This window comes from Bison bison, unplaced genomic scaffold, assembly GCF_000754665.1.
Source record: "Bison bison bison isolate TAMUID 2011002044 unplaced genomic scaffold, Bison_UMD1.0 scf7180017864460, whole genome shotgun sequence".
In the NCBI taxonomy this organism is placed as follows: domain Eukaryota; kingdom Metazoa; phylum Chordata; class Mammalia; order Artiodactyla; family Bovidae; genus Bison; species Bison bison.
In genome coordinates, this window is record NW_011495022.1 from 5,977,185 (window position 1) to 6,002,793 (window position 25,609).

Genomic DNA, 25,609 nt, shown 5'->3' on the forward strand with positions numbered 1-25,609 from the left:
CATCAGTCCTTCCAGTGAACACCCAGGACTGATCTCCTTTAGGATGGACTGGTTGGATCTCCTTGCTGTCCAAGGGACGCTCAAGAATCTTCTCCAACACCACAGTTCAAAGGTATCAATTCTTCGGCCCTCAGCTTTCTTTATATTCCAACTCTCACTCACATCCATACATGACTACTGGAAAAATCATAGCTTTGACTAGACGGACCTTTGTGGATAAAGTAATGTCTCTGCTTTTGACTAAATATGCTGTCTAGGTTGGTCATAACTTTCCTTCCAAGGAGTAAGCATCTTTTAATTTCATGGCTGCAGTCACCGTCTGCAGTGATTTTGGAGCCCAAAAAAATAAAGTCTGACACTGTTTCCACTGTTTCCCCATCTATTTCCCATGAACTGATGGGACCAGATGCCATGATCTTCGTTTTCTGAATGTTGAGCTTTAAGCCAACTTTTTCACTCTCCTCTTTCACTTTCTTCAAGAGGCTCTTTAGTTTTTCTTCACTTTCTGCCACAAGGTGGTGTCATCTGCACATCTGAGGTTATTGATATTTCTCCTGAAAATCTTGATTCCAGCTTGTGCTTCATCCAGTCCAGCATTTCTCATGATGTACTCTGCGTATAAGTTAAATAAGCAGGGTGACACAGTCCTTTTCCTATTTGGAACCAGTCCATTGTTCCATGTCCAGTTCTAACTGTTGCTTCCTGACCTGCATACAGGTTTCTCAAGAGGAAGGTCAGGTGGTCTGGTATTCCCTTCTCCTTCAGAATTTTCCACAGTTTATTATGATCCACACAGTCAAAGGCTTTGGCATAGTCAATAAAGCAGAAATAGATGTTTTTCTGGAACTCTCTTGCTTTTTTGATGATCCAGCGGATGTTGGCAATTTGATCTCTGGTTCCTCTGCCTTTTCTTTCTTTCTTTTTTCCTCTGCCTTTTCTAAAACCAGCTTGAACATCTGGAAGTTCCCAGTTCATGTATTGCTGAAGCCTGGCTTGGAGAATTTTGAGCATTACTTTACTAGCGTGTGAGATGAATGCAATTGTGCGGTAGTTTGTTGTCAGAGCTTCTCTCATTTCATCTCCTCTATTGTTACAGAACAATAAAAGTGTTTCTTTAAGCTGTGCAAGTAATAGATATAAAAAATTTGGGTAAAATAAAAACCAAAATGTTAATGACATATTTCCCTAATTAGCCCTCAGGTTCATTTAGGGGGAAAATTGGGAATGAGTTCCTATGGAGGCTATTTTCAACTTTTCATTTGGAAGAACCAAGAAAAATGTTATGATCCCCATACAACTATCGTTGCCAATGGCTGAATACTGGAGACTGTTAGACTAGAATATTTTACTCTTATTATGTAATTTTATATATAATTACATGTGTATATTAACTTGTTACATGATTCCACACCAGGAAATATCTGCCATTTATTTTATCTTCCCAAAGCACCTATTATATAAAATTGTTTATCAATACACCAGGGCTACAATCTAGTGTCCATTAAGAACTTGTAAATGAAAAAAATTAGACTGTTCTATGAAAGAAATTTAAGATCACCACCTAAGGTATTTGAACAGAACTATGCAGAGTCATCATAAAGACACACCTGGAAAAAGACTCACAGAGCTAGAAGCTGCTTATGCCAATCTCAGTATTGACCTAAAATGAAGGTACCTCTCAATAAATGGGTACTGAGCATTCTAGTTCCCTGGCAGGGCCATCCTAATTATAGAAGATTCAAAGGATATCTGTGCATTCTGTATTCAGTTCATCTAACCCACTTCACTTGTCTGATTCTATTCTCTGCTTCCTAATGATTTTTTTCTTTCCAGTGTAGGTATGCTACCCAAAAGAGAGCATGTTGGTCACCCACTTTATGATCATTATATCTCATATAAACTACACAACCATCGTTCTGCTTTTACCTTCAGTTTCATGAGCTTGGCTTTATGTCAGTCTGCTCTTGAGAAATAGATGTGACCTCCTTGCTGACAGATTTTAAGTTTCTGAGCCTGCAGAACTAAACCATACAAAAGCCTGTAGTACATTAGGCAGAGCTACCTTGAAGGGATGCGCTCATAGCCAGCTGGCCTTTCCCCAGTTGGACAGTCACATTTTTACATCCTTGTGTGCTGAATGAGTGTGAACCTTCCTTCTTCCTTTTGAATTTCTTTTTAAAATATGGAGAAGACCACAGAGTTCATTTAGTAGATCTGGGAGTTAGGAAAAAGTTCAGGGACTTGGCTGGTATCAGTCAGAACCAGGCTTGGTAACCAGGCTGTGTGCCATTCCACCCGCTCCTCTTGGCCTGGTGTGCAAAACACTTCCTCACACTGTCGCCTGGAGAAGTTGATCATATCTGTTGTTTCTTGCAAGGATAAGGAATGCAAGGCTGTGCTTTTTTGTTTGCATTGTGTTTTTAAATGTCTTATGTTCTGTAATTGCTTCATGTAAGTCAAAGAACATGTTAGAGTACACAGAGTTTGGTAGTGTGAATGTTAATATAGTGTAGTTTAAATTTATTATACAGTGAAATGAATGCATTGCTGTGCCTTATTGTTATCTGTTTAGAGAGAGGTTACATTAATGCTAGAGCCCTGTGTAGTGACGACTCAGTTAGAAATTACAATGTGACTCATGCCAGGAGCATAAAAATTTAGAGCCCTGGTCAGATTTAAAAATTTCCTGTGCAACATAAAAAGTTACTTATTCCAATATAACTTCAGGAATTTATAGACTTCTGTGTAGAAATCTCTAATGTTTGACTTAAAATGTATTTGAAAATTTTGAAGAGGTGATGAATCTGGTAGATGCTATAAATTTAAATATAAGCAGTACTAAATTGGCTAGTGATCTGAGGGATACTAGAATATAAATCATCCAGAAACTTATTCAAATGATAGCCTTTCCAAATTGCATGTTAACTATAGGTAATATGAGGGGCAGGAGAGTTTAAAGGAAAGTCGGAATCTGAAGTCGCTTAGACCTGAGTTCAGCTCCTATTCTCACCACTTACTAGTTAGGTGACTTTAATCTGAGTTTCTGTTTCTTTATCTATAAAATGAAACCTGCCCTGTTGTTTTAACAACTAAGCTACTTTGTTGTTGTTCAGTCACTAAGTCATGTTCAGCTCTTTGCAACCCTGTGTCCTGCAGCCTGGCTCCTGTGCTCTCCACTATCTTCCTGAGTTTGCTCAAGTTCATGTCTGTTAAGTCAGACATCTAACCATGTTGCTATCTAGCCATCTCATCCTCTGCCACCCTCTTCTCCTTTTGCCTTCAGTCTTTCCAGCTATCAGGGTCTTTTCCAGTGTGTTACCGTTTCACATCAGGTAGCCGAAGTATTGGAACTTTAGTGACAGTCCTTCCGATGGTATTCAAGGTTGATTTCCTTTAGGATTGACTGGTTGGATCTCCTTGCAGTCCATGGGACTCTCAAGAGTCTTCTCCAGCATCACAATTTGAAAGCATCAGTTCTTCAGCGCTCAGCTTTCTTTATGGGCCGACTCTCACATCTGTACACGACTACTGGAAAAATCATAGCTTTGACTAGATGGACCTTTGTCGGCCAGGTGATGTCTCTGCTTTTTAGTACATTATGTTTATCATAGTTTTCCTTCCAAGGAGCTAGCATCTTTTAATTTCACAGCTGCAGTTACTGTCCACGGTGATTGTGGAGCCCAAGAAAATAAAGCCTGTCACTGTTTCCACTTTTCCCCCTTCTGTTTGCCATGAAGTAATGAGATTGGATGACATTATCTTAGTTTTTATTGAATGTTGAGTTTCATGCCAGCCTTTTCACTCTTCTTTCACCCTCATCAAGACGCTCCTTAGCTTCTCTTCACTTTCTGCCATTAGAATGGTATCACCTGCATATCTGAAGTTGTTGATATTTCTCCCAGCAATCTTGATTCCAGCTTGTGATTCATCCAGCCCAGCATTTCACATGATGTACTCTGCATAGAAATTAAATAAGCGGGGTAACAATATACAGCCTTGACATACTCCTTTCCCAGTTTTGAACCAGTCCATTGTCCTATGTCTGGCTCTAACTATTGCTTCTTGACCTCCATACAGGTTTCTCAAGAGACAGGTAAGGTGGTTTGGTATTCCTGTCTCTTTAAGAATTTTCCACAATTTGTTGTGATCCACACAGTCAAAGACTTTAGTATAGTCAGTGATGTAGAAATAGATGTTCTTTGGAACTCCCTTGCATTCTCCATGATCCAGTGAATGTTCCCTGCCTTTTCTGAACCCAGCTTGTACATCTGAAAGTTCTCAGTTCATGTACTGCTAAAGCCTAGCTTGAAGGGCTGTGAGCATAGTCTTACAGGCTTGTGAATGAGCACAGTTATATCGTGGTTTGAACACCCTTTGGCATTGCCTTTCTTTGGGATCAGAATGAAAACTGACCTTTTCCAGTCCTGTGGCCATTGCTGAGTTTTCCAAATTTGCTGGCACATTGAGTGCAGCACTTTAACAGCATCATCTTTTAGTATTTGAAATAGCTCAACTGGAATTCCATCACCTCCACTAGCTTTGTTCGTAGTGATGCTTCCTAAGGTACACTTTACTCTGCACTTTAGGATGTGAGGCTCTAGGTGAATGACTACACCGTCGTGGTTCTCCAGGTCATTAAGACCTTTCTTGTATAGTTCTTCTGTGTATTCTTGCCACCTCTTTTTAATTTCTTCTGCTTCTGTTTGGTCCTTACCGTTTCTGTCCTTTATCATGCTCATCCTTGCATAAAATGTTCCTTTGATACCTCCAAGTTTCTTGAAGTGATCTAGAGTCTTTTCTATTCTTTTTTTTCCCTCTGTGTCTTTGCATTATTCCTTTAAGAAGGTCTTCTTATCTCTCCTTGCTATTTTCTGGAACTCTGCATTCAGTTAAGTATGTCTTTTCCTTTTCTCCTTTGCCTTTTGCTTCTCTTCTTTCCCCAGCTAATTGTTAGCCTCCTCAGACAACTGCTTTGCCTTCTCACATTTCTTTGGGATGGTTTTGGTCATGCCTTCTGTATAGTGTTACAAACCTCCATCCATAGTTCTTTGGTACTCTGTCCAGATCTAATCACTTGAATCTATTTGTCACCTCCACTCTATAATCATAAGGGATTTGATTTAGGTCATACCTGAATGGCCTAGTGGTTTTCCCTGCTTTGTTCAATTTGAGCTTGAATTTTGCAATAAAGAGCTCATGATATGAGCCATAGTCAACTCTAGGTCTTGATTTTACTGACTGTATGGAGCTTTTCCATCTGCAAAGAATATAATCAATCTAATTTCATTATTGATCATCTAGTGATGTTCATTTGGAGAATCATCTCTTGGGTTGTGAGAAAAGGGAGTTTGCTGTAACCAGCATGTTTTCTTGATAAATCTGTTAGCCTTTGCTCTGCTTCATTTTGTACTCCTCTCCATATTTGCTTTTTATTCCAGGTATCTCTTGACTTCCTACTTTTGCATTCCAATCCCCTATTATGAAAAGAACATCTTTTGGATGTTAGTTCTAGAAGGTGTTGTTGTTCTGTCACGAAGTTATGTCCAACTCTTTGTGACCCCCTGGACTGCAGCACACCAGGCTCCCTGTCTTTCATTCTCTCCCAGAGTTTACTCAAACTCATGTCCATTGAGTCGGTGATGCCATCCAACCATCTCATCCTCTGTCGCCCCCTTCTTCTCCTGCCCTCAATCTTTCCCAGCATCAGGGTCTTTTCTAATAAGTCAGTTCTTCTCATCAGGTGGCCAGAGTTTTGGAGCTTCAACACCAGTCCTTGTAAGGAGTATTGTGGGTTGAATTCCTTTAGGATTAAGTGGTTTGAGTGGTCTTTATAAAACTGGTTAACCGCACCTTCTTCGGCATTAGTGGTTGCAGAATAGACTTGGGTTACTCTGATGCTGAATGACTTGCCTGGGAAGTGAACTGAGGTCATTCTGTCATTTGTGACACTGCACTCAAGTACTGCTTTTCAGACTCTGGTTGCCTATGAAGGCTACTGTATTTCTTCCAAGGGATTCTTGCCCACAGTAGTAGATATAATGGTCATCTGAATTAAATTCTCCCATTCCTGTACATTTTAGTTCACTGATTCCCAATGTCAGTGTTCATCGATGTTCATTTTTGCCGTCTCCTGCTTGACCATGTCCAATTTATCTTGATTCATGAACCTCACAGGACTTGAGCGTTTCCACTTTGACCCAGCCACTTCATTCTTTCTGGAGCTATTTCTCTGCTCTTAGCATTGGACACTTTCTGACTTGGGAGTCATATCTTTCAACATCATATCTTTTTTTTTTTGCCTTTTCATACTGTTCATAGGGTTCTCATGGCAAGAATACTGAAGTGGGTTGCCATTTCCTTCTCTGGTGGACCATGTTTTGTCAGAACTCTTCACTGTGACCCATCTGTCTTGGGTGGTGCTGCATGGCATGGCTTGTGGCTTCATTGAGTTATGCAAGCCCCTTCACCACGACAAGGCTGTGATCCATGAAGGGGAACTAAACTACATCATACCTGTAAAGCATTTACTAGTACAGTGCCATGTAGTTGTCAGTTAATAAATGTAAGCTGACATATAATTGTTAAGTACCTTGAATATATTCCACTCTTGGCTCTAATGGAGAGAAACTAGGTTACAAATGATAATTTAGGGGACACAAGTATGAATAATCAGTATATCTAGAGTGAGCTGAATTTGCTTGGATCTACAAATTTTGATTGTGGAAGAGCTGTTGTTTATAACTCAGTTTCAACATTTTGTAGAAATTGCAGAATTTGCTAAACTTGAATTAGTGTTTTAGATCACCCAGTAGTAAGCAAATCCAGCTACTCTACACGTCCATGAGCCTTAGGGCCATGCCAGCTAGAACAATCTTTTATGGTACTTATTGGATGGAATGTTGATTTAGCTTAGTTAACTGGAGCATTGAGGTTATGAGTCTGTGATGTCATCATGATGTTACAAAGGAGGTAACTGTTTGCATGAGGTCTTTGTAGTTTTCTAGAAAACATTCTTACTGTTAGTATTTCCTGACATTCGGTAACTGGAGATTTATTCTTTTGGCTTAAGTCTTGGTCCCATACTAAAATCAGATACTCATGGAAAAGGAAGTGTAATCAGTCATCTGCACCTTAATGTAAGCAGGATTTGAGGCAGGAAGGAGGAAAGGACAGAGGTTACTCAGTTTGAGCCCAGGGGTTCAGATTACCAGTACATGGTAAGTTTAAAAACTGCAGAACGGTGATGCCTATGAAAAGACCCTGATGCTGGGCAAGATTGAAGGCAGAAGGTAAAGGGGACGACAGAGGATGATGGTTGGATGGCATCACCAACTTGATAGACATGAGTTTGAGTAAATTCCATGAGTTGGTGATGGACAGGAAAGCCTGGAATGCTGCAGTCCATGGGGTTGCAAAGAGTCAGATACAACTGAGCAACTGAACTGAACTGTGATGTGTCCCTAAACCATGTGGCTACAGTTTGACCTGAAACTCACGTTGCTTAGGACAGTGGCCTTGGGCCTTTAATGTGTATCACTGTCACAGGTTAGACTAACTCTGAACTTGGACAGCTGGGGTCTTGGAAGGAAAAGAGGTGAAACTTCTATTTGTTAATTACTTTCTGTGCTAGGAATAATGAAAAATGCTTATTATCTCATTTAATTCTTAGTCATTCTATAATGTAAGTACTTTTAATCCACTTAAATCAGTAGCTTGAGCAAAGACTCACCACAGCCAGTAGATGAAGGGGTTAAGGTCAGCACTTCTCTCTGACCCAAGAGCCCATGTTCCTGTTTTGCTAGGCTTGGTGAAAATGAGAGGCTAACTCAGCACAAATCCAGTATTGTTACTAGACAACAGCAGAGTGGGGTCAGTGGTAGAAATGTCTTTATTTGAAAAACAGCAAATGCATTCCTTTCCAAGGTCACCTATTTCCCCCTTACAACACTGCCAGCCCGCACTTTCCCAGTCCTCTTCTCTGAACTGCAGAGGGTATGGACAAAGGTAGACACAGAGAAGTTGTGGGCTCTGCTCCTTTCCCATCTCTCTCTCCAGCCTAGTCACCCTTATCTGAGCAGAATACAGAAATGATATCTGTGTTAAGGATGGACAGAGTCGGGTCCAAGACAGGCCAAAGGTTCCCAGTCAAAATACAAAGCAAAATACTGCTGGTGTTTCCAGCAAAAATGACCCGTGAGCATTTCTTCACCTATAAAACACCCATTATGCAACATGTCTTGGGCTCTATAACCAAGAACTGGGACAAAGATATGAAGCATAACACATTGTTCCTGACATCTTAACAAATGCTGAGAATCTTCTTTCCTTTTAGCTCCATCCCATCCTGCTCCTTCAGCTAACACACATTATATGCCTTTTGAAAGATAGGATTAGAACTAGCATTGGGGGAATTTGATAGAGACCATAATATAAAGAGAAGAGCAGGAGTTTCAGGCATGCTTGTATGTATGAACCAAAGGCAGATTAATCTAACTCCTTATACAGAATGGGTTCCCTTGTGGCTCAGCTGGTAAAGAATCTGCCTACAATGCGGGAGACCTGGGTTCAATTCCTGGGTTGGGAAGATCCCCTGGAGAAGGGAAAGGCTACCCACTTCAGTATTCTGACCTGGAGAATTCCATGGACTCTACAGTCCATGGGGTCACAAAGAGTTGGACACAACTGAGTAACTTTCACTTATACAGAAACCTGTCTTATATTACACAGTGTACATACTCTGCAGCTAATATTTGGCACAGCAGCCCTGTATCATTTATTGAATGCTTGTATGGATGTGAGAGTTGGACTATAAAGAAAGCTGAGCGCAGAAGAATTGATGCTTTTGAACTGTGGTGTTGGAGAAGACTCTTGAGAGTCCCTTGGACTGCAAGGAGATCCAACCAGTCCATCCTAAAGGAGATCAGTCCTGGGTGTTCATTGGAAGGACTGATGTTGAAGCTGAAACTCCAGTACTTAGCCACCTGATGTGAAGAGTTGACTCATTTGAAAAGACCCTGATGCTGGGAGAGATTGAGGGCAGGAGGAGAAGGGGATGACAGAGGATGAGATGGCTGGATGGCATCACCGATTCGATGGACGTGAGTTTGGGTGAACTCTGGGAGTTGATGATGAACAGGGAGGCCTGGTGTGCTGCGGTTCATGGGGTTGCAAAGAGTCGGACACGACTGAGCAACTGAACTGAACTGAACTCTCTGTAGTCTTTTCTTCTTTATGTATTATCCCCAAACTGTCCAGTATCCTATAAGATAAATATTACTAGCCATGAACATGAAAGTGTTTGTCGCTCAGTTATGTCCAGCTCTTTGAAATTCCATGGACTGTAGCCTGCCAGGCTCTTCTATCCTTGGAATTCTCCAGGTAAGAATACTGGAGTGAGTAGCTATTCCCTTCTCCAGGATTATTATCCATGGTATGTAATAACCAAGGCAACAAATAAATCTCCCAAGGTCAGGATTCAAACTTTAGTGTCTCTGATTTTAAATCACATTTTTTATTGTAATACACTGCCCCCCAGTAAAAAATAGCTGCCTTCATTTGATTTTTATTCATTGAATCTTTATTTGTACCAGCTACTGTGCTAGATTCAGGATTTAAACTGAGATGTGTAAGACCTAGTTCTATATAAACAGCTACATAGGCAACTGTGATATGAGGCAGAAGGTGATACGTCTTGTAATTAATGAACAAGTGAAGGACTCTGAGGTTCACAGGTGGGTAACGTCACAGCTAATGCTTCAAATGGTCAAAGGTGTCCTGAAGGAGGGGATATCTGAATGGAGCCTGAGGGCTGCATTTCCTACTGCGTGTACTGTGGGCTACACTTGAGATCTAGATCTTAGTGATGATTACTTTTTCTTACCATTCGGTGTTCCTCATTGTTTGCTATGTCTTACAATCTATTGCTACTCTTCAGAACTGAAAAGAGAAAATAACTAGAGAAACACCTTGAATACCAGAGAGAAAAAAACAACTACTCTCAGACTCCATGGTTTCCTTTCATTTTCTCATTTGAGTGGATATAGCATAGTGTTTGGAGAAGGCAATGGCACCCTACTCCAGTACTCTTGCCTGGAAAATCCCACGGATGGAGGAGCCTGGTGGGCTGCAGTCCATGGGGTCACTAAGAGTCGGACACTGAGCAACTTCACTTTCACTTTTCACTTTCATGCATTGGAGAAGGAAATGGCAACCCACTCCAGTGTTCTTGCCTGGAGAATCCCAGGGATGGGGGAGCCTGGTGGACTGCCGTCTATGGGGTCGCACAGAGTCGGACACAACTGAAGTGACTTAGGAGCAGCAGCAGCAGCATAGTGTTTAAAAGCCTAACTCCTATCCATCACTTAACCTAATAGCTGTACAATTTGGGGAAGTTAACTTCTATAGGCCTCAGTTCTTCCCGCTATAAAATGAGGGTAATATATGCCTCATAGATAGTTCTTCTGTGGAATTAATGGGATTCTGTATATATGAAAGTGTTTAGCTGGGTGCTTAGAGCCTAAGTACCTAATAATGATAGTCATAATTAATAGATGCTCTATCCATCTAAGTAGATAGATATGGCCAGAAAACGTAAGGAAGAGTGGTAGACATTTGTCTGGAATGTCAGAACATTGATACTGGTTCTGAATGCAGGAGTTAGCAGTTCTGACTTCAGAGCTCCTCAAAATTAATGCAGAAATGCGGTTGCAGTTATGGAAGGTGTAATCGTGACAAGACCTCCAGCCAGCTGAGAGGAGCTAAGAAGTTTTTCATCTGGAACCCTTGTTTTTTGTATTCTTAGTGCCCTGGATAGTTGCCCAAGTTGTTATTATTCCAGTATTTCTTTCATAAGTAGAACACTTACTCAGGAAAGACAGTGACTGCAGAGTCTTAGTAGACCTTACCTCTCAGTGACAGAAATATTCAGTTTTACTCAGCCATGAATTTTCTGGAGAACTCTACTATGAATATTTTTATACTGTGGTTGAATTTTAGTTACTACAGCTGAAGGACTGGGATGATCTATAATAAAGTATTTCCTCATCAGAAATACTCAGGAAAAAAAGTTTCTTGGGTTACATGAGGTAACTGTTGTCTCTAAATTAGTAATTTAAACATTCATTGTTAAATAATGTGGAGAAAAAAATTACTGTCAAATTTGCCTTTAGAGTCTGTGTTTTTCAGGCCCACTGAGAAAAACATAAACTTGCTATAGGTTGTGTGTAACTAAAGAATTGGCTGGCCTTTCTATTTTTAGTCATCACATGACAAACTAGGTCTAAGCTAAAGAGCAATGTAGGTTAGGCAAGGAAGTTCTTTCCATTGTATTTCTACTTGGAAAAAAAATTTTTGTCTCCTATTAATCAGGTAAGGGTATAAATTTGTGGAAATGAAACATCTGTAGATCTAAATGTTAATGTTTGCCTTTTTATTTACTTAGAAGTGTTTTTTAAAAAAGAAATTATTTTAAAAGATGGAACTATAGACTCAAAAAATATTGGGGTATGTTTATAAATCAGTCATTCAGTATTATCAATATCTGCCATGGTTTAAGGACCACTTCATGCCCTAATTAAATTAGAATCTGCAGGAGCCCCATAGTCCTTACAGACTATGAAATCTGAAATAAATTTTTTGCACTTATCTAAGCAGATGGACTGAATTCATTTGAATATAGCATTTTTGATTCTTTAAATACAATGTAACTTTAGAATCAGAATGGGTTAAACTTAATTACTATAGCATGATGAAACAGATGGGAGGTGTTGAGGGAACCAATATGAGAAAACCTAAGTTTACAGCCCCTTGGTTTTAAAGAAATGAACTGTGTAGGTATTGCTCTTAAATGGAGCTGGGTTTGAGGCTCTTGCCCAGCACTTGCCTTTCTGTATCAGGAAACGGACAGCTCAGGGTCCAACACTACATCTGGGGCCTGTGTACATGAGGGACTGCTCCCAACCAGCTTGCACCGTGACCTGGCCTGGAGCTCTTTGAATGAAGAATGTTGAGATTAAGATTTAAAATAATGGTTGGACCTATTTAAAATTACAGATGCGCAATAAAACTACTCACGGTAGAGAGATTGAACTGACTGTTCCAGGCTGTCAGTGCAGACAAGGGTGTGCTCCTAGCTCTTCATGAAAATAGTATGATACCTAGTTAAACTCCTTTTGTTTTTCATCAAAATGCTTTTCAGCTTTTGCTCATGTTTAATAAAATTGGGTTTTAGTTAACTAACTGTAGTCCATATGCACAAAGGCAAATTATAGATCAGCTTTTCATAATTTACCTGGCAGGTGGTACCTTCTTTTTAAAACCTAGTGCCGTGTGTGTTAATTTTCCTTTGCTTTTAATAGGTTAAAAAAAAATCCATTTTGTAATGATGCATGACTCATTCAGTGCTCATTGTCTTCCCACTGATTTTTTTTTTTTTTGCCTTGAGCCAGCAAGAAAAATCTTACATGAGAGGAGGGAGATACAGAGTTGAGGAATACAGTACTTAAATACTGTTGCTTGATTCTCATTGGTTCTCTCCTTTCTTACGGTGACCAGTCTAATCAGCCTTCCTTGCCAAGTCCCTCCCCTCCCCCACCCTCTGCCAGGGGCTTCCCAGGGTGTCAGTTGCTTGAAACTGACTGCAGGCAGGATGTAGGCATCTCTCCTTCAGAATGGACATTAATACATTGACTAGAAAAGAAAGCTTTTAGAAATGTATCATTTGTCAAATTGCATGGCTCTTTAAAAAGGAAAGAGAAATGCTGAATGTTTTGTATGTTGGCATCGACTCTTTATTTCTGTTCAGACTTTTAAGTTTTCAGAAGCTTAAATATAGAGCCCTTTAAAAAAAAAAAGGAAGAAAGAAGAATTTTTCTGGCTAGTGGACCTCTTTTTAAGAAGTGCTTCATCACCCTCCTCCACCTCTCCGTGCTGTTTCTCTGCAGCTCTCTGTAGGGTAGGGCTCTGTGCTGGCTGGAAGAATGCTCATTTGTTAGCTGAATAGAGTTCATCGACAGACATAGATCAATATAGGTTTGCTTTATTTCCTGTGAATTCCAAAATGCCATCCAAAGAGTCTTGGTCGGGTAGGAAAACTAATAGAGCTACAGTTCACAAATCAAAACAAGAGGGCCGTCAACAAGATTTATTGATAGCAGCCTTGGGAATGAAACTGGGTTCTCAAAAGTCGTCTGTGACAATCTGGCAACCTCTGAAACTCTTTGCTTATTCGCAGTTGACATCACTTGTTAGAAGAGCAACTCTGAAAGAAAACGAACAAATTCCAAAATATGAAAAGGTCCACAATTTCAAGGTAAGAATATTTATTTTTAACCTTTTCTTATAAGAAAGGAAATGCACATTACTTGAAATATACAATATTAAAAGTATGTCTTTTTAAAAGTAGGATGACTGGACTAAACTGTTCTTGCTATTCAGGGAATGAAGATGTTTTAAGCATGATTTTTTTTTTTTAAGGAATAGCTGAGTAAAGCTGATAGAATCCAACCCCATTTTCTCTAGTGCTGATTTAGTATTCTGTTTGATCAGTGTATACTCAATGGTAAAAGTCTTGACTGATATTTAAAAGGTCTCAACTAATAATGATCTTGGCATTATTATTTGTGATGCAAATATGTCTAACCACCTTTGTGGGATGTTTTGTGAGAGGATTAGACCTTATCTCCTTTCGTTTCTGGTAAAAAAGCTTTGGCTCTAAGAAGCATGTGCTGTTGCATCTGGATTGAGCAGATGGTGTCCATTTCCCATAGTTTCTGTCTTTTCTCCTCTGCTAATGAATTGACCATGATGAAAGGAGGATGGCTACCATGGGACTCTTATGCTGCTGACATTTAGCAGCTTCTCTTCACTTTTTTTGAGTATTTTCTTTCACCTTGTGTATGTGTATATATGTATAGTTTTTAATTATTATGTTACTGTGTTTTACCAACTGTACTTTAATCATTTTTCATCAAAATGTGTGTGTAGATTCAAAGTATGTGTAGACCTTGCCTGCATTTATAGCATGATACAAGACCTTGAAGTTCAGTCCTTTGCAACCTAATTCAGAGAACATATGTGAGATTGTATGTGGGAGACCCAATTACACTTCATGGGTAAATGCACTAGCATTTCTATAGTAACTGCCCAATAGTTATACAACTTTATGATGAAGTTCCTGAGATAAGAATACTGTTAGTGTAGACAAAATGGCATTAGTTTTGATGTTAGGGGGTATCTGTTTTCAGAAGATGATAAGGCTGGATACCCTGCTCCTCCATTTGTTTATTAATTTATTTAGTAGATAGAATGCACCAAGCTCTGTAGTAAGACAGTTCTTTCCAAATTTGCATTTTTTCCTGATTGTTAACACTAGCATTAATTTTACTAAAATGCCAAATACCGAGCCTTCAATATGCTCAGCTTTTTCCATAGTGAAAAAGATTTTTATGAACTTCAGATTATCTGGGGATAAAGGATACATCCCAGAATGCATGGGCTGTGTAATGATTGCCAGTATTTCAAGGTAAACCAAGTAGTGTTTTCTCTCTTTCAACATTATTAAAGACTTGACCTTTTCAACCAGTCTTTGAAGTAAAGTGAAATTGAGACCACTGATGTAAGTCCTAACTACCTCTTCCGTTTATGACCTAAACAGTCCCTCTAGGTCCTAGGCCTCAGTGTCTTGCATGATGTGCCACCTGGTCTTACAGGATTTTTATCAGGAAAATGATCCCAAATATATCCTTTTGCAAATACCAAGTTATATACATGTTTGGTCTCAAAAATAGCCATTTAGGTTCCTAAGCAGGAAATTATGTGAACTCTTTCAAAATGGTGAGATTTTAAAATATATCCCTCTGGTATGTTAAGCAGAAACAGATTGACCTGTTAAGGATGCCATTTTAGTGCTAAGTTCATTGTACATGCTTTCTGTCAATATTGATAAAAAGCAAAGGGTAGGTCTGTTCAAGAATTTCATAAACAAACACATTCTTTCATTTTTGGGGTTCTGTCTTCCAGTAATGTCTAAGTTTTAATTTAACATGTGACTTTAATGAGCAGATTTTGTATAACCACAAAGTGCTGACTGTGGGACCAATTGTGACTCATAGCTCAGTACCAATACTGTTTTAAAATTCTAGGTGTTTTTTGTTGTTGTTGTTTGTAAAGAGCATATTAAAAAGTAGAAGTCTGCTTCCCTTTTTGGAGATAAAAAATTAAAATGAGCTTGGACTCACTGTTTTTTTAAAAAAGTATTTATGCTCAGGAAGAGCTCATGTTGGACAGTGGATTGCATTACATATTTTTTAGAGTTGCTAATAAGGTCAAAAGTCTCAAAATTTGACTCTTTCCATTGAAATTACTCTTTGTTTCTTAAAAAATGTTTCTGCGGGGTCGTGTTATAAAAAGGAGAGAGGGGGGCATACTTGACTTCCAGGGAAATCCCTAAAAGAATTCAGAGTCTGTGGCTGGAGCAGTGCTCTCCCACACAAATGCTCACTTAGAAGGTCACTGCCTGTGATATATAAGTATGTCCAGCTCAGAGATTTATTGTCGGGAAAGTCCTGAGCATTTACATACTGATAATCATTCATGTGGCCTTGCCATTGACTGTTTTTTGGTTGCTGAAAGTGCACTCTGCTGAACCACCAACCCACTCACCAAAGCCTCACTTCAGTGTGGTTTTCTTTTTTTGCCTCTTGCACTGCCTTGTTATATAACATTGCTCTGTGGTGTGGAACAGCTGTCAGATCTCATTTCAGAAGGTGAAGCCACGAGTATGTTGTACCTTTGGTGAAACCTGCCCCCCCACCACCCCGCCAAAATTCAACTGGGCCTAACTCCATTGTTCTAGGCAGGTGTTTGGTTTTTTGTTATTGTGTTATTTATAATAAAAGAGAAAAAAACAGGAAGGCTTCCCATTTTGCTGTGTTATATAACACAGTCCCCCTCCATTATTACTTACAAGGAAGGATTTGATAAAGAATCTATCACAAGAAAGATAGGTGTCTTTCTTAGGGAGGTCATCATTTAAAAATAAATATACCACATCCTTTAAAAATGATTATCCTGTAAAGTTGTCAGCATATATTAGAGTGAAAATAATTTTAACTGTCTCCTGGGTCAACCTCTCATTTTAAGAACTGCCCCTATCCTATCGCAACAGAGAGAGCAAGTGCACAAGTGCAAATTTCTTAAACCGACTTAAAAACTAAGCAAAACAAAACCACCTCTGCCATTAAAAGTCAGACACAGGCACCCCACCAGCAGTGACTGTATCCTACATCTGAGGCTCTCCGGATTGAGTGATAACTCAGGTCCAGTCCTTGCCCTTAGGAACTTGCTTGCTGTTTGTGTGACCTTGGGCAGGTTGCTTCATCTCTCTAAACCTCTGGTTCTACATGAGAAAAGTTGAGTTCCTGATATGTGTAGGTACATGATAACCACTATTCCTGTTATTACAAATTACCCCTAAGTGGATATTTTTTCTGAATCCATACCAAGACTGTTTCTTGCCCAGTAGCAGAGATCCTGATGCAGTTGAGAACCCTGGCATGATTGTGGTGCTAAAGAAAGCTCTTGCTTCTTTCTTAGCTCCCAGGCATAGTTATGTAAGAGCAGTGCATTTTCACGCACCACAGAATACAGTGAAATCTTGTGTATTTCTTTTACTTCCTTCAAATCATTCAATGTTCCATTTGGTATGTTTAATTCAAATAGCTCTTTAAGACAAAATCAAGATTACATATAATGCAATAATAATAACAGAGAACTGGCTACTTGGGCAAATTAATTAAAAGCAAACATGAAGGATTATAGATACTTTTTTAATTTTTATTTTATATTGGAATATAGTTGATTAACACTGTTGTGTTGGTTTCCAGTATACAGCAAAGTGATTCAGTTATACATATACATGAATCTATTCTTTTTCAAATTCTTTTTTCGTTTGGGTTATTGCAGAGTATTAAGCAGAGTTCCCTGTGCTATATAGTAGGTCCTTGTTGGTTATCTATTTTAAATATAGTAGTGTGTACATGTCAATCCCAAACTTCCAATCTATCCCTCCCACACCCCATAACCATAAATTTGCTCTTTGTCTGAATGAGTTTGTTTTGTAAATTAGTTCATTTGTATCATTTTTCTTAGATTCCACATATAAATGATATCATATGATAATTGCCTTTTTCTGTCTGACTCACTTCACATAGTATTATAATCTCCAGGTCCATTCGTGTTGCTGCAAATGACAGTATTTCCTTCTTTCTAATGGTTGAGTATTAATTCTGTTGTGTATATGTACCACGTCTTCTTTATCCATTCATCTATTGATGGACATCTAGGTTGCTTCCATGTCTTGGTTATTGTATACAATGCTGCAGTGAATATTGGGGTGCATGTATCCTTGCAAACCAGGTTTTTCTCTAGATATATGCTGAGGAGTGGGATTGCAGGATCATATGGTAGTTCTATTTTAGTTTCTTAAGGAACCTCCATACTGTTCTCCAGTGTCTATACCAGTTTACGTTCCTACCAACGGTGTACGCAAGGGTTCCCTTTTCTACACACTCTTTCCATTTATTGTTTGTAGACTTTTTTGATGATGGTCATTCTGAATGGTATGAGGTGATAGCTCATTGTAGTTTTGATTTGCATCTCTCTAATAAATTACCAGTGTTGAGCATTTTCAACATAGCATTTTCAATGTTGTTTCATAAGCGTCTTGACCATCTGTATGTCTTCTTTGGAGAAATGTCTGTTTAGGTCTTCTGCCCATTTTTTAAATTAAATTACTTATTTTTTTATATTGAGCTATATGAGCTATTTGTATATTTTGGAAATTAATGCCCCAGTCGCATCATTTGCAAATATTTTCTCCTATTCTGTGGGTTATCTTTTTGTTTATGGTTTCCTTTGGTTTGCAAAAGCTTTTGAGTTTAATTAGGTCCCTTTTGTCTATTTTTGTTTTTCCATTAACCTAGGAGATGGATCAAAAAAAGGTACTGCTTCATTTCATATCAAAGAGTGTTCTGCCTATATTTTCCTCTAAGAACGTGGTATATTTTCCATCTGTTTGTGTCATCTTCAGTTTCTTTCATCAGTGGCTTACAGTTTATGGAGTATAGGTCTTTTGCCTCCTTATAGTTTTCAGAATACAGTTAGATTTATTCCTAGGTATTTTATTCTATTTGATGTGATATTAAATGGGATTTCTTTATTTCTTTCTGATCTTTCATTGTTAGTATATAGAAATGCAACAGATTTCTGTGTATTTATTTTCTATCCTGCAACTTTACCAAATTCATTGATGAGTTCTGGTAATTTTCTGGTAGCATCTTTAGGATTTTCTGTATATAGTACCATGTCATCGGCAAACAGTGACAGTTTTACTTCTTTTTTCCAGTTTGGATTCCCTTTATTTTTCTTCTTTGTTTGTCATGCATAGGACTTTCAAAATTATGTTGAAAAGTGGTGACAGCCGATATCCTTGTTTTCTACTAATCTTACAGGAAATGCTTTCAGCTGTTCACCATTGAGAATGATATTAGCTGTAGGTTTGTCATATATAGCCTTTATTATTTTGAGGTATGTTCCCTCTGTGCCCACTTTCTGCAGAGCTTTTATCATAAATGGGTGTTGACTTTTGTCAAAAGCCTTTTCTGCATCTATTGATTTTATCATATCGTTTTCTTCAGTTTGTTGACGTGGTGTTATCACATTGATTTGCGGTTATGGAAGCATCCTTGTACGCCTGGGCTAAATCTCACTTGATCATGCTGTGTGATCCTTTTAATGTATTGTTGGACTTGGATTGCTAGTATTATATTGAGGATTTTTGCATGTATGTTCATCAGTGATATTGGCCTATAAGTTTCTTTTTTGAGTGTTATTTTTGTCTGGTTTTGATATCAGGCTGATGGTGGCCTCATAGAATGAGGTTCGGAATATTCCTCTGCAGTTTCTTGGAATATCTGAGAAGGATAGCTGTTAACTCTTTAAGTGTTTGATAGAATTCACCTGTGAAGCCATCTCATCCTGGACTTTTGTTTCTTGGGATCTTTTAAATCACAGTTTCAGTATTTGTGATTGGTCTGTTCATATTTTCTGTTTCTTCCTGAGTCAGTCTTAGGAGATTATATCTGTCTAAAAATTTGTTCTTCTAGGTTGTCCGTTTTATTGGCATATAGTTGCTTGTAGTAGTCTCTTATGATCCTTTGTATTTCTGTGATGTCCATTGAAACTTTTTTTTTTCATTTCTAATTTTATTGATTTGATCCCTCTCCCTTTTTTTTTCTTGGTGAGTCTGGCTAAAGGTTTATCGATTTTATCTTTTCAAAGAACTAGCTTTTAATTTCATTGATCTTTTATTTCTTTATAATTTTCTTCTACTAACTTTAGTTGGGGGGGGTGTTCTTTTTTCTCTCATTGCTCTAAGTGTAAGGTTAGGTTGTGTATTTGTGATTTTCCTTGTTTCCTGAGGTGGGATTGTATTGCTGTTATACACTTCCCTCTTAGAACTGCTTTCGCTGTGTCCCATAGGTTTTGGATGGTATGCTTTTGTTTTCATGTCTCTAGGCGCTTTTTTCATTTCCTCTTTGATTTCTTCAGTGATCCACTGATTGTTTAGTAGCATATTGTTTAGCCTCCACATGTTTGTGTTTTTTACTTCTTTTCCCCTTTCCGTTGATTTCTAATCTCATAGTGTTGTGGTAGGAAAAGATGCTTGATATGATCTTAAATTTATCAAGGCTCACTTTGTGGTCCAGCGTGTGATCTGTCCAGAATATTCCATGTGCACTTCAGAATGTGTATTCTGCTGCTTTTGGATAGAATGCCCTATAAATATCGAGTCCATCTGGTCTAATGTGTCATTTAAAGCCTGTGTTTTCTTACTGATTTTCTGTCTGGATGATCTGTCCATTGATGAAATTGAGGTGTTAAAGTCCTCCACTATTATTGTGTTAACGTCGATTTCTCCTTTTATGGTTGTTAGCATTTGCCTTATATATTGAGGTGCTCCTGAGTGCATATATATTTAAAATTGTTATACCTTCTTCTTGGATTGATCCCTTGATCTTTATAGTGTCCTTCCCTGTCTCTTGTAACAACCTTTAAAGTCTGTTTTGTCTGAGTATTGCTACTCCAGCTTTCTTTTGATTTCTATTTGCATGGAATACCTTTTCCATCCCCTCACTTTCAGTCTCTATGTGTCCCTATATCTGAAATGGTTCTCTCATAGACAGTATATATATGGGTTCTGTTTTTGTATCCATTTAGCCAGCCCATGTCTTTGGTTGGAGCATTTAATCCATTTACATTTAAGGTAGTTACTGAAATGTATTGGGTTGGCCAAAAAGTTCATTCTGAGTTTCCATAAGATCTTATGGAAAAGCATGAGCAAAATTTTAGGCCAACTCATATGTTCCTTTTGTCATTCTTTTTTTTTTTAATCAAAGGATAATTGCTTTACAGAATTGTGCTGGTTTCTGCCAGACTTCAACATGAATCAGCCATAAGTATACATATGTCTCCTCCCTCTTAAACCGTCCGCCTGCTCCCCTCCCAGTCCCAGCCCTCTAGATTGTTGCAGAGCTCAACACAGGTTTGAGTTCCAAGTCATGCAACAAATTCCCATTGCCTATTGCCATTCTTAATTATTTTGGATTTGGTTTTGTAGATGTTTTCTCTTCCTTTCTTCTTTTGCTCTCTCATGACTTGATGACTAACTTTAGTGTGTTTGGATTCCTTTTTTGTTTTTGTGTATCTAGTGTAGATTTTCAATTTGCAGTTACCATGAGGTTTTGATACAGCAGTCTGTATAGAAACAAGATTGTTTTACGTTGCTGGTCTTCTAATTTCAAATGCATTTCCAATGTCCTGCATTTGTGCTCTCCTCTCCTCACAATTGCTGGTTTTGATATATTTGTGTGCAGATAATTTCTTTCCCTTACGGTGTGTTTGCCTTTACCAGTGAGCTTTTCCATTTATAATTTTTCATTTCTAGCTGTGGCCTTTTCTGCCTAGAAAAGTAGTAAGTTCCTTTAGCATTTGTTGCAAAGCTGGTCTGGTGGTGCTGAATTCTCTTATCTTTTGCTTGTCTGTAAAGTTTTTGATTTCCATCAAATCTGAACAAGAGCCTTGCTGGATAGAGTATTCTTGGTTGTAGCTTCTTTCCTTTCATCACTTTAGATATCTCATGCCACTCCCTTCTGGCCTCCAGAGTTTCTGCTGAGAAATCAGCTGATAACTTACAAGGGAACTCCCGTAAGGTTAATTGTTGCTTTTCCCTTGTTACTTTTAATGTTCTCTGTCTTTTTGTCAATTTGATTACTGTGTGTCTTGGTGTGTTCTTCCTTGGATTTATCCTGTATGGGACTCTGTACTTCTTGGACTCAGCCGGTCTCACAGCATTTATTAAAAAACTGTTTCATATTAAAGACTTAGATATAAGCCCTGAAACCAAAAATCTAGAAAACATACAGGAAAATGTTTTTGACATTGATCTTGGCATTGATTATTTACATATAGCCCCAAAAGCATAGGAAGCAAAAGATAGGTAAGTAGAAACTTTTGCACAGTAAAGGTAACAGTCAAGAGTGAAAAGGCAACCTGTGGATTAAGAAAACATTGACATTTGCAAATCGTGTATCTGGTAAGAGGTTAATATCCAAAATATATAGGGACGTCATACCAAAACACTCATTTCAGAAATGAGCAAAGGACCTAAATAGACCTTTCTCAGAAGATAGACAGATGGTCAACAGCTGTATGAAGAGGTGCTCACATCACCAGTCATCAGGGAAATACAAACCAAAACAAGGTATATCATCTCACACCTGTTAGAATGTCTGTTGTCAGAAAGACAAATAACCAGTGTAGGAGAGGGTGTAAAGGAAACCCTCATGCACTGTTGATGGGAATGTAAATTGGTACAGCCACTAAGGAAAACGTTATAGAGGTTCCTCAAAAAATTGAAACTAAAACTGTTGGTGTATGTGACCCAGCAGCAGGTCACCTTTCACTCTGTTGATTTCTTTTGCTGTGCAGAAGATCGTTAGATATAGTCTCACTTGCCCATTTTTTGCTCTTGTTCTTTTCAAATTTGGCGAGAGATTTGGAAGTTTGTCTTTCTTGGAGACTATTAGTGGGATTTCTTAGGAGTCCTATTTCTTTTATGGGATTAAAAAACAAAGTATTAGAGAGTAATTTAGCATTTGGGGGAAACTTTGCAAGTTTGTTTTCAAGGTGTACTGTGTCTTTTATGAAATTAAAAACCAAATAATTTAAAAACAAAACAAGCTTTTAAGATGTTAAGGTTGCCACTTTTAAACACCTTGAGGGCGAGCCTGGCACTCTGTCACCAGAACCTATCCTAGTTCTTATTTTCAACCAGTATCCTAATTTGAGACCCTCTGTCAGAGAGCTGCATCTAATACAGTATTGATTATTTCCATCATGTCTGTCTGTGCTGTTGACAATGTTTTAGAAAATGTGGTTTCTCCAAAATGTTTCCTAAAGTGGAGAATCAGCCTGGCATATGACTCTCAACACAGTAACAAGTTAAGGATGTAAATCCTTAGAAAGAACACACAATTTTGAAAAGTCACCTCCTCTACAATTCTTTTCTCTTAGTATTTTAGTTTTTGTCCACACAGTAATCTAACCTTCAAGGATTTGGGACATGTTCATGCTTTATAGGCAACTTTTTATAGTCGTTTGTATCATATATCCATCCCCCCTCGCCCCCAGAGTTAATTTAGGATTAAGTCTTAATTCTGTTCATGTGTAATATTTCATATCTCTGTTTTCTACAACCTTGACACATTATACTTTTCTTCATTTTCTTTGTGGCCCATTATATCAACATTCCTTGGGAGACAGTCTAAAAGTGAAGCCTGTTGTGGCTTTAATAAAATAATCAAAGTTTATGCTTGAGGAATATGTACATGTCATAACATCTTCTCTATATCTCAGTATAATTATTACCCTTATTAGTTAGCATTCAGTTTTCTTATGTAACAGTAGATACGGAGAAGGCAATGGCACCCCACTCCAGTACTCTTGCCTGGAAAATCCCATGGATGGAGAAGCCTGGTAGGCTGCAGTCCATGGGGTCTTGAAGAGTCAGACACGACTGAGCGACTTCACTTTCACTTTTCACTTTCCTGCATTGGAGAAGGAAATGGCAATCCACTCCAGTGTTCTTGCCTGGAGAATCCTAGGGACGGTGGAGCCTGGTGGACTGCCATCTACGGGGTCGCACAGAGTCGGACACGACTGAAGTGACTTAGCAACAGTAGATAGCCCAAAATATCATTGCCCAAAGGGCAGAGAGAACAGACACATAGACACCAAAAGAAATGGAATATAAATCTAGGAAAGATCTTTTTAAGTGAAGAGAGCACATGCAGATATTGATTTTTCTTGCTTAGATATCTTATCACAGCACTACTGATAGCTGAGAAACCACTACAGATTATTTTCCAATAAATAACATACCAATAGCTTTTTTTTTTTTTTCAGGCTTACTAACCTCTCATCTTAAATTACATTAATATTCTTTCTGCTGCTAGAATAGGAAAGATAGAAAAGGGGAAATAGCCCAGTGGCGGTACACTCCTGAAGAAAATAATCAACTGCTTATTTTCTATATGTGTGTATTTTGTAGGGAGCAAAAGTAGAACCGGGTGTGTTTTTAAAGTGTTATCCAGACATAGAAGTTGAAAAGAATACATTCATTTTTAGGTCATGGGAGCCAGAGGATTCTTGAATCTCCTCCAGTCTGTTGCAGTGGAGATGACATTTTTGGCTATGTGAATGGATTTGCCCAAATCAGGCCTGAATGTGAAGTTCATTCTCTCTCTTTTGTAGAACTCCCTATGTTTGGAGTCCTAGCCCTTACGTGTTCCACACCCTGATGGCTGCTTGTGGCTCTGCCCTGCAAGCTCGCACAGTGTGTTCATAAAGTGAAGATCCACCTCTCAGAGGCCTGTAATTTTGCTTTCACGGTTTGCTATTACAGCTCATTACTCCACCATTGTATGATGTTGATTCAGTGTGTCTTTTTAGAAATCCACTTGGAACCCAAACTGATATTTACCATTTGAAAGAACAGATGGGAGACTTTCCATCCAAGTGTCTGAAAGACCAACCCATGCTCTCTGAGGCAAAGTGGGAAATTACTGGCTCGCATAGTAGGAAGAGTCCAGTGTTACTTGAAGGCATCCCTTGGCCCAGGGCTTAAAATGCTACCAGAACTCTGCCACCCAGTTGTGTCTTCATTTGTAGGCTCCCTCTGGTGACAGGATGGCTGGCAGAGGTTCCTGTTCTGTATATGAGCAGATTCTAGTCAGCTGCTTAAAGACTATTTGAGCAAAGGGCTTGGCAGGCATTCACCCAATTATCTTATATGCCCATCTCTGAACCAGTAGCTCTGGTTCAAGGGAATGGAATGTGCTGATTGGCTTGGATCTAGGTCACATACCTTCCGCTGGAGCTGGGGATAGGGTCAGCTACATATAGTTCACATGGGTTGAAAACTGTTAGCCAAAGACAAGACATTTATTCTGTATGGCTGAAAAATAAGAAATGCCCATTACAACATTAAATGACAAATGAAATCACCAGTTACAAAATCCTAGTGTACAGCTCACTGAATATAATGTTAATGTAACACTTGGCTGAGAGAAGTGCACATGTAGAGCAGGAGGGTAAAAGAATCCAGAAGCAGTTCAGCCTGTAGAAAGGGCAGTGAGGACTTCTGATGAGGTTAATGCCATTTGACGTGTGTTGAAATGGATGCCCAGAAAAGTCGCAGGTTCAAGCTCACATGAAAGATCAGTTTTAGAATCAAGAACATAATCTCAACTCCCACTTTCAGCCATGATGGAAGAAATAGATATACCTTCCCATCTTACACAACTAGCAAACCATAAAAAGTATACAAAACAACAGTCAGACATTGAACAACAGGTATTACAGTTCTGTGATACCTAAAGAAGGAACACAAGCAAGGTGAGTCTTAAGATTGCTCTCACTCATTGCGTGAAGGCAGTGTCCAGGCCACAGCACATGGTGGGGGAATCCTCTGGTCTAACCAAGTTGAGGACACAGATTGGAGTTTGGTAAGACAAAGAAGCTAAAATTTGGGGGGCAGAGTACCTGGGGGACAGAGCTGTGCACAGAGCTCTGGAGTTCTGCATAGGCATCTTCATGAGTCTTTTGAGTGAGTGCTTATCTACACCTGCATGAGAAAAAACTATCAGAAAACCACCAGAAAGCAACAGGCTGAATAATTACTGAAATTCACCCTAGGCTGAGCATAGTTTTGCCCACCTGAGAGTAGAAGTGGAAAGACATCATAATAGATGAGGCATTGTTTTACAAGTCGTCAGGATGGTATCATCTTAGGAGTATGATTACATTACCAGTACACTAAAGGCTGCAGTGAGCAAAGAAAGGGAAGCTGTTTAAAACAATCCAAATGGAATCTCTAGAGATAAAAAAACATGCCTGAAATTTAGAATACACTGGATGGTGTTAATAGCATACTAGGTAGCAGAGAAGACGAAGATTATTGAACCAGAAGACTCAGTAATAAAAATATCCA

The 25,609-nt window shown here is 38.8% G+C and overlaps 2 protein-coding genes across 2 annotated transcripts in view; both read left to right on the top strand.

The window, feature by feature from the left end:
- LOC105002944 (N-chimaerin-like) overlaps positions 1-13,270 on the top strand; it is a 98,062-nt gene extending 84,792 nt beyond the window's left edge. Inside the window, exon 6 of the mRNA XM_010859804.1 lies at positions 13,232-13,270. The gene's annotated coding sequence lies outside the window, so the exon portion shown is untranslated. The remainder of the gene's footprint in view (positions 1-13,231) is intronic.
- Positions 12,484-25,609, top strand: part of LOC105002943 (N-chimaerin) — a 48,523-nt gene continuing 35,397 nt past the window's right edge. The window contains exon 1 of the mRNA XM_010859803.1: positions 12,484-13,309. Within this exon, the coding sequence (XP_010858105.1) occupies positions 13,058-13,309 (252 nt within the window). The 5' untranslated portion in view covers positions 12,484-13,057. The remainder of the gene's footprint in view (positions 13,310-25,609) is intronic.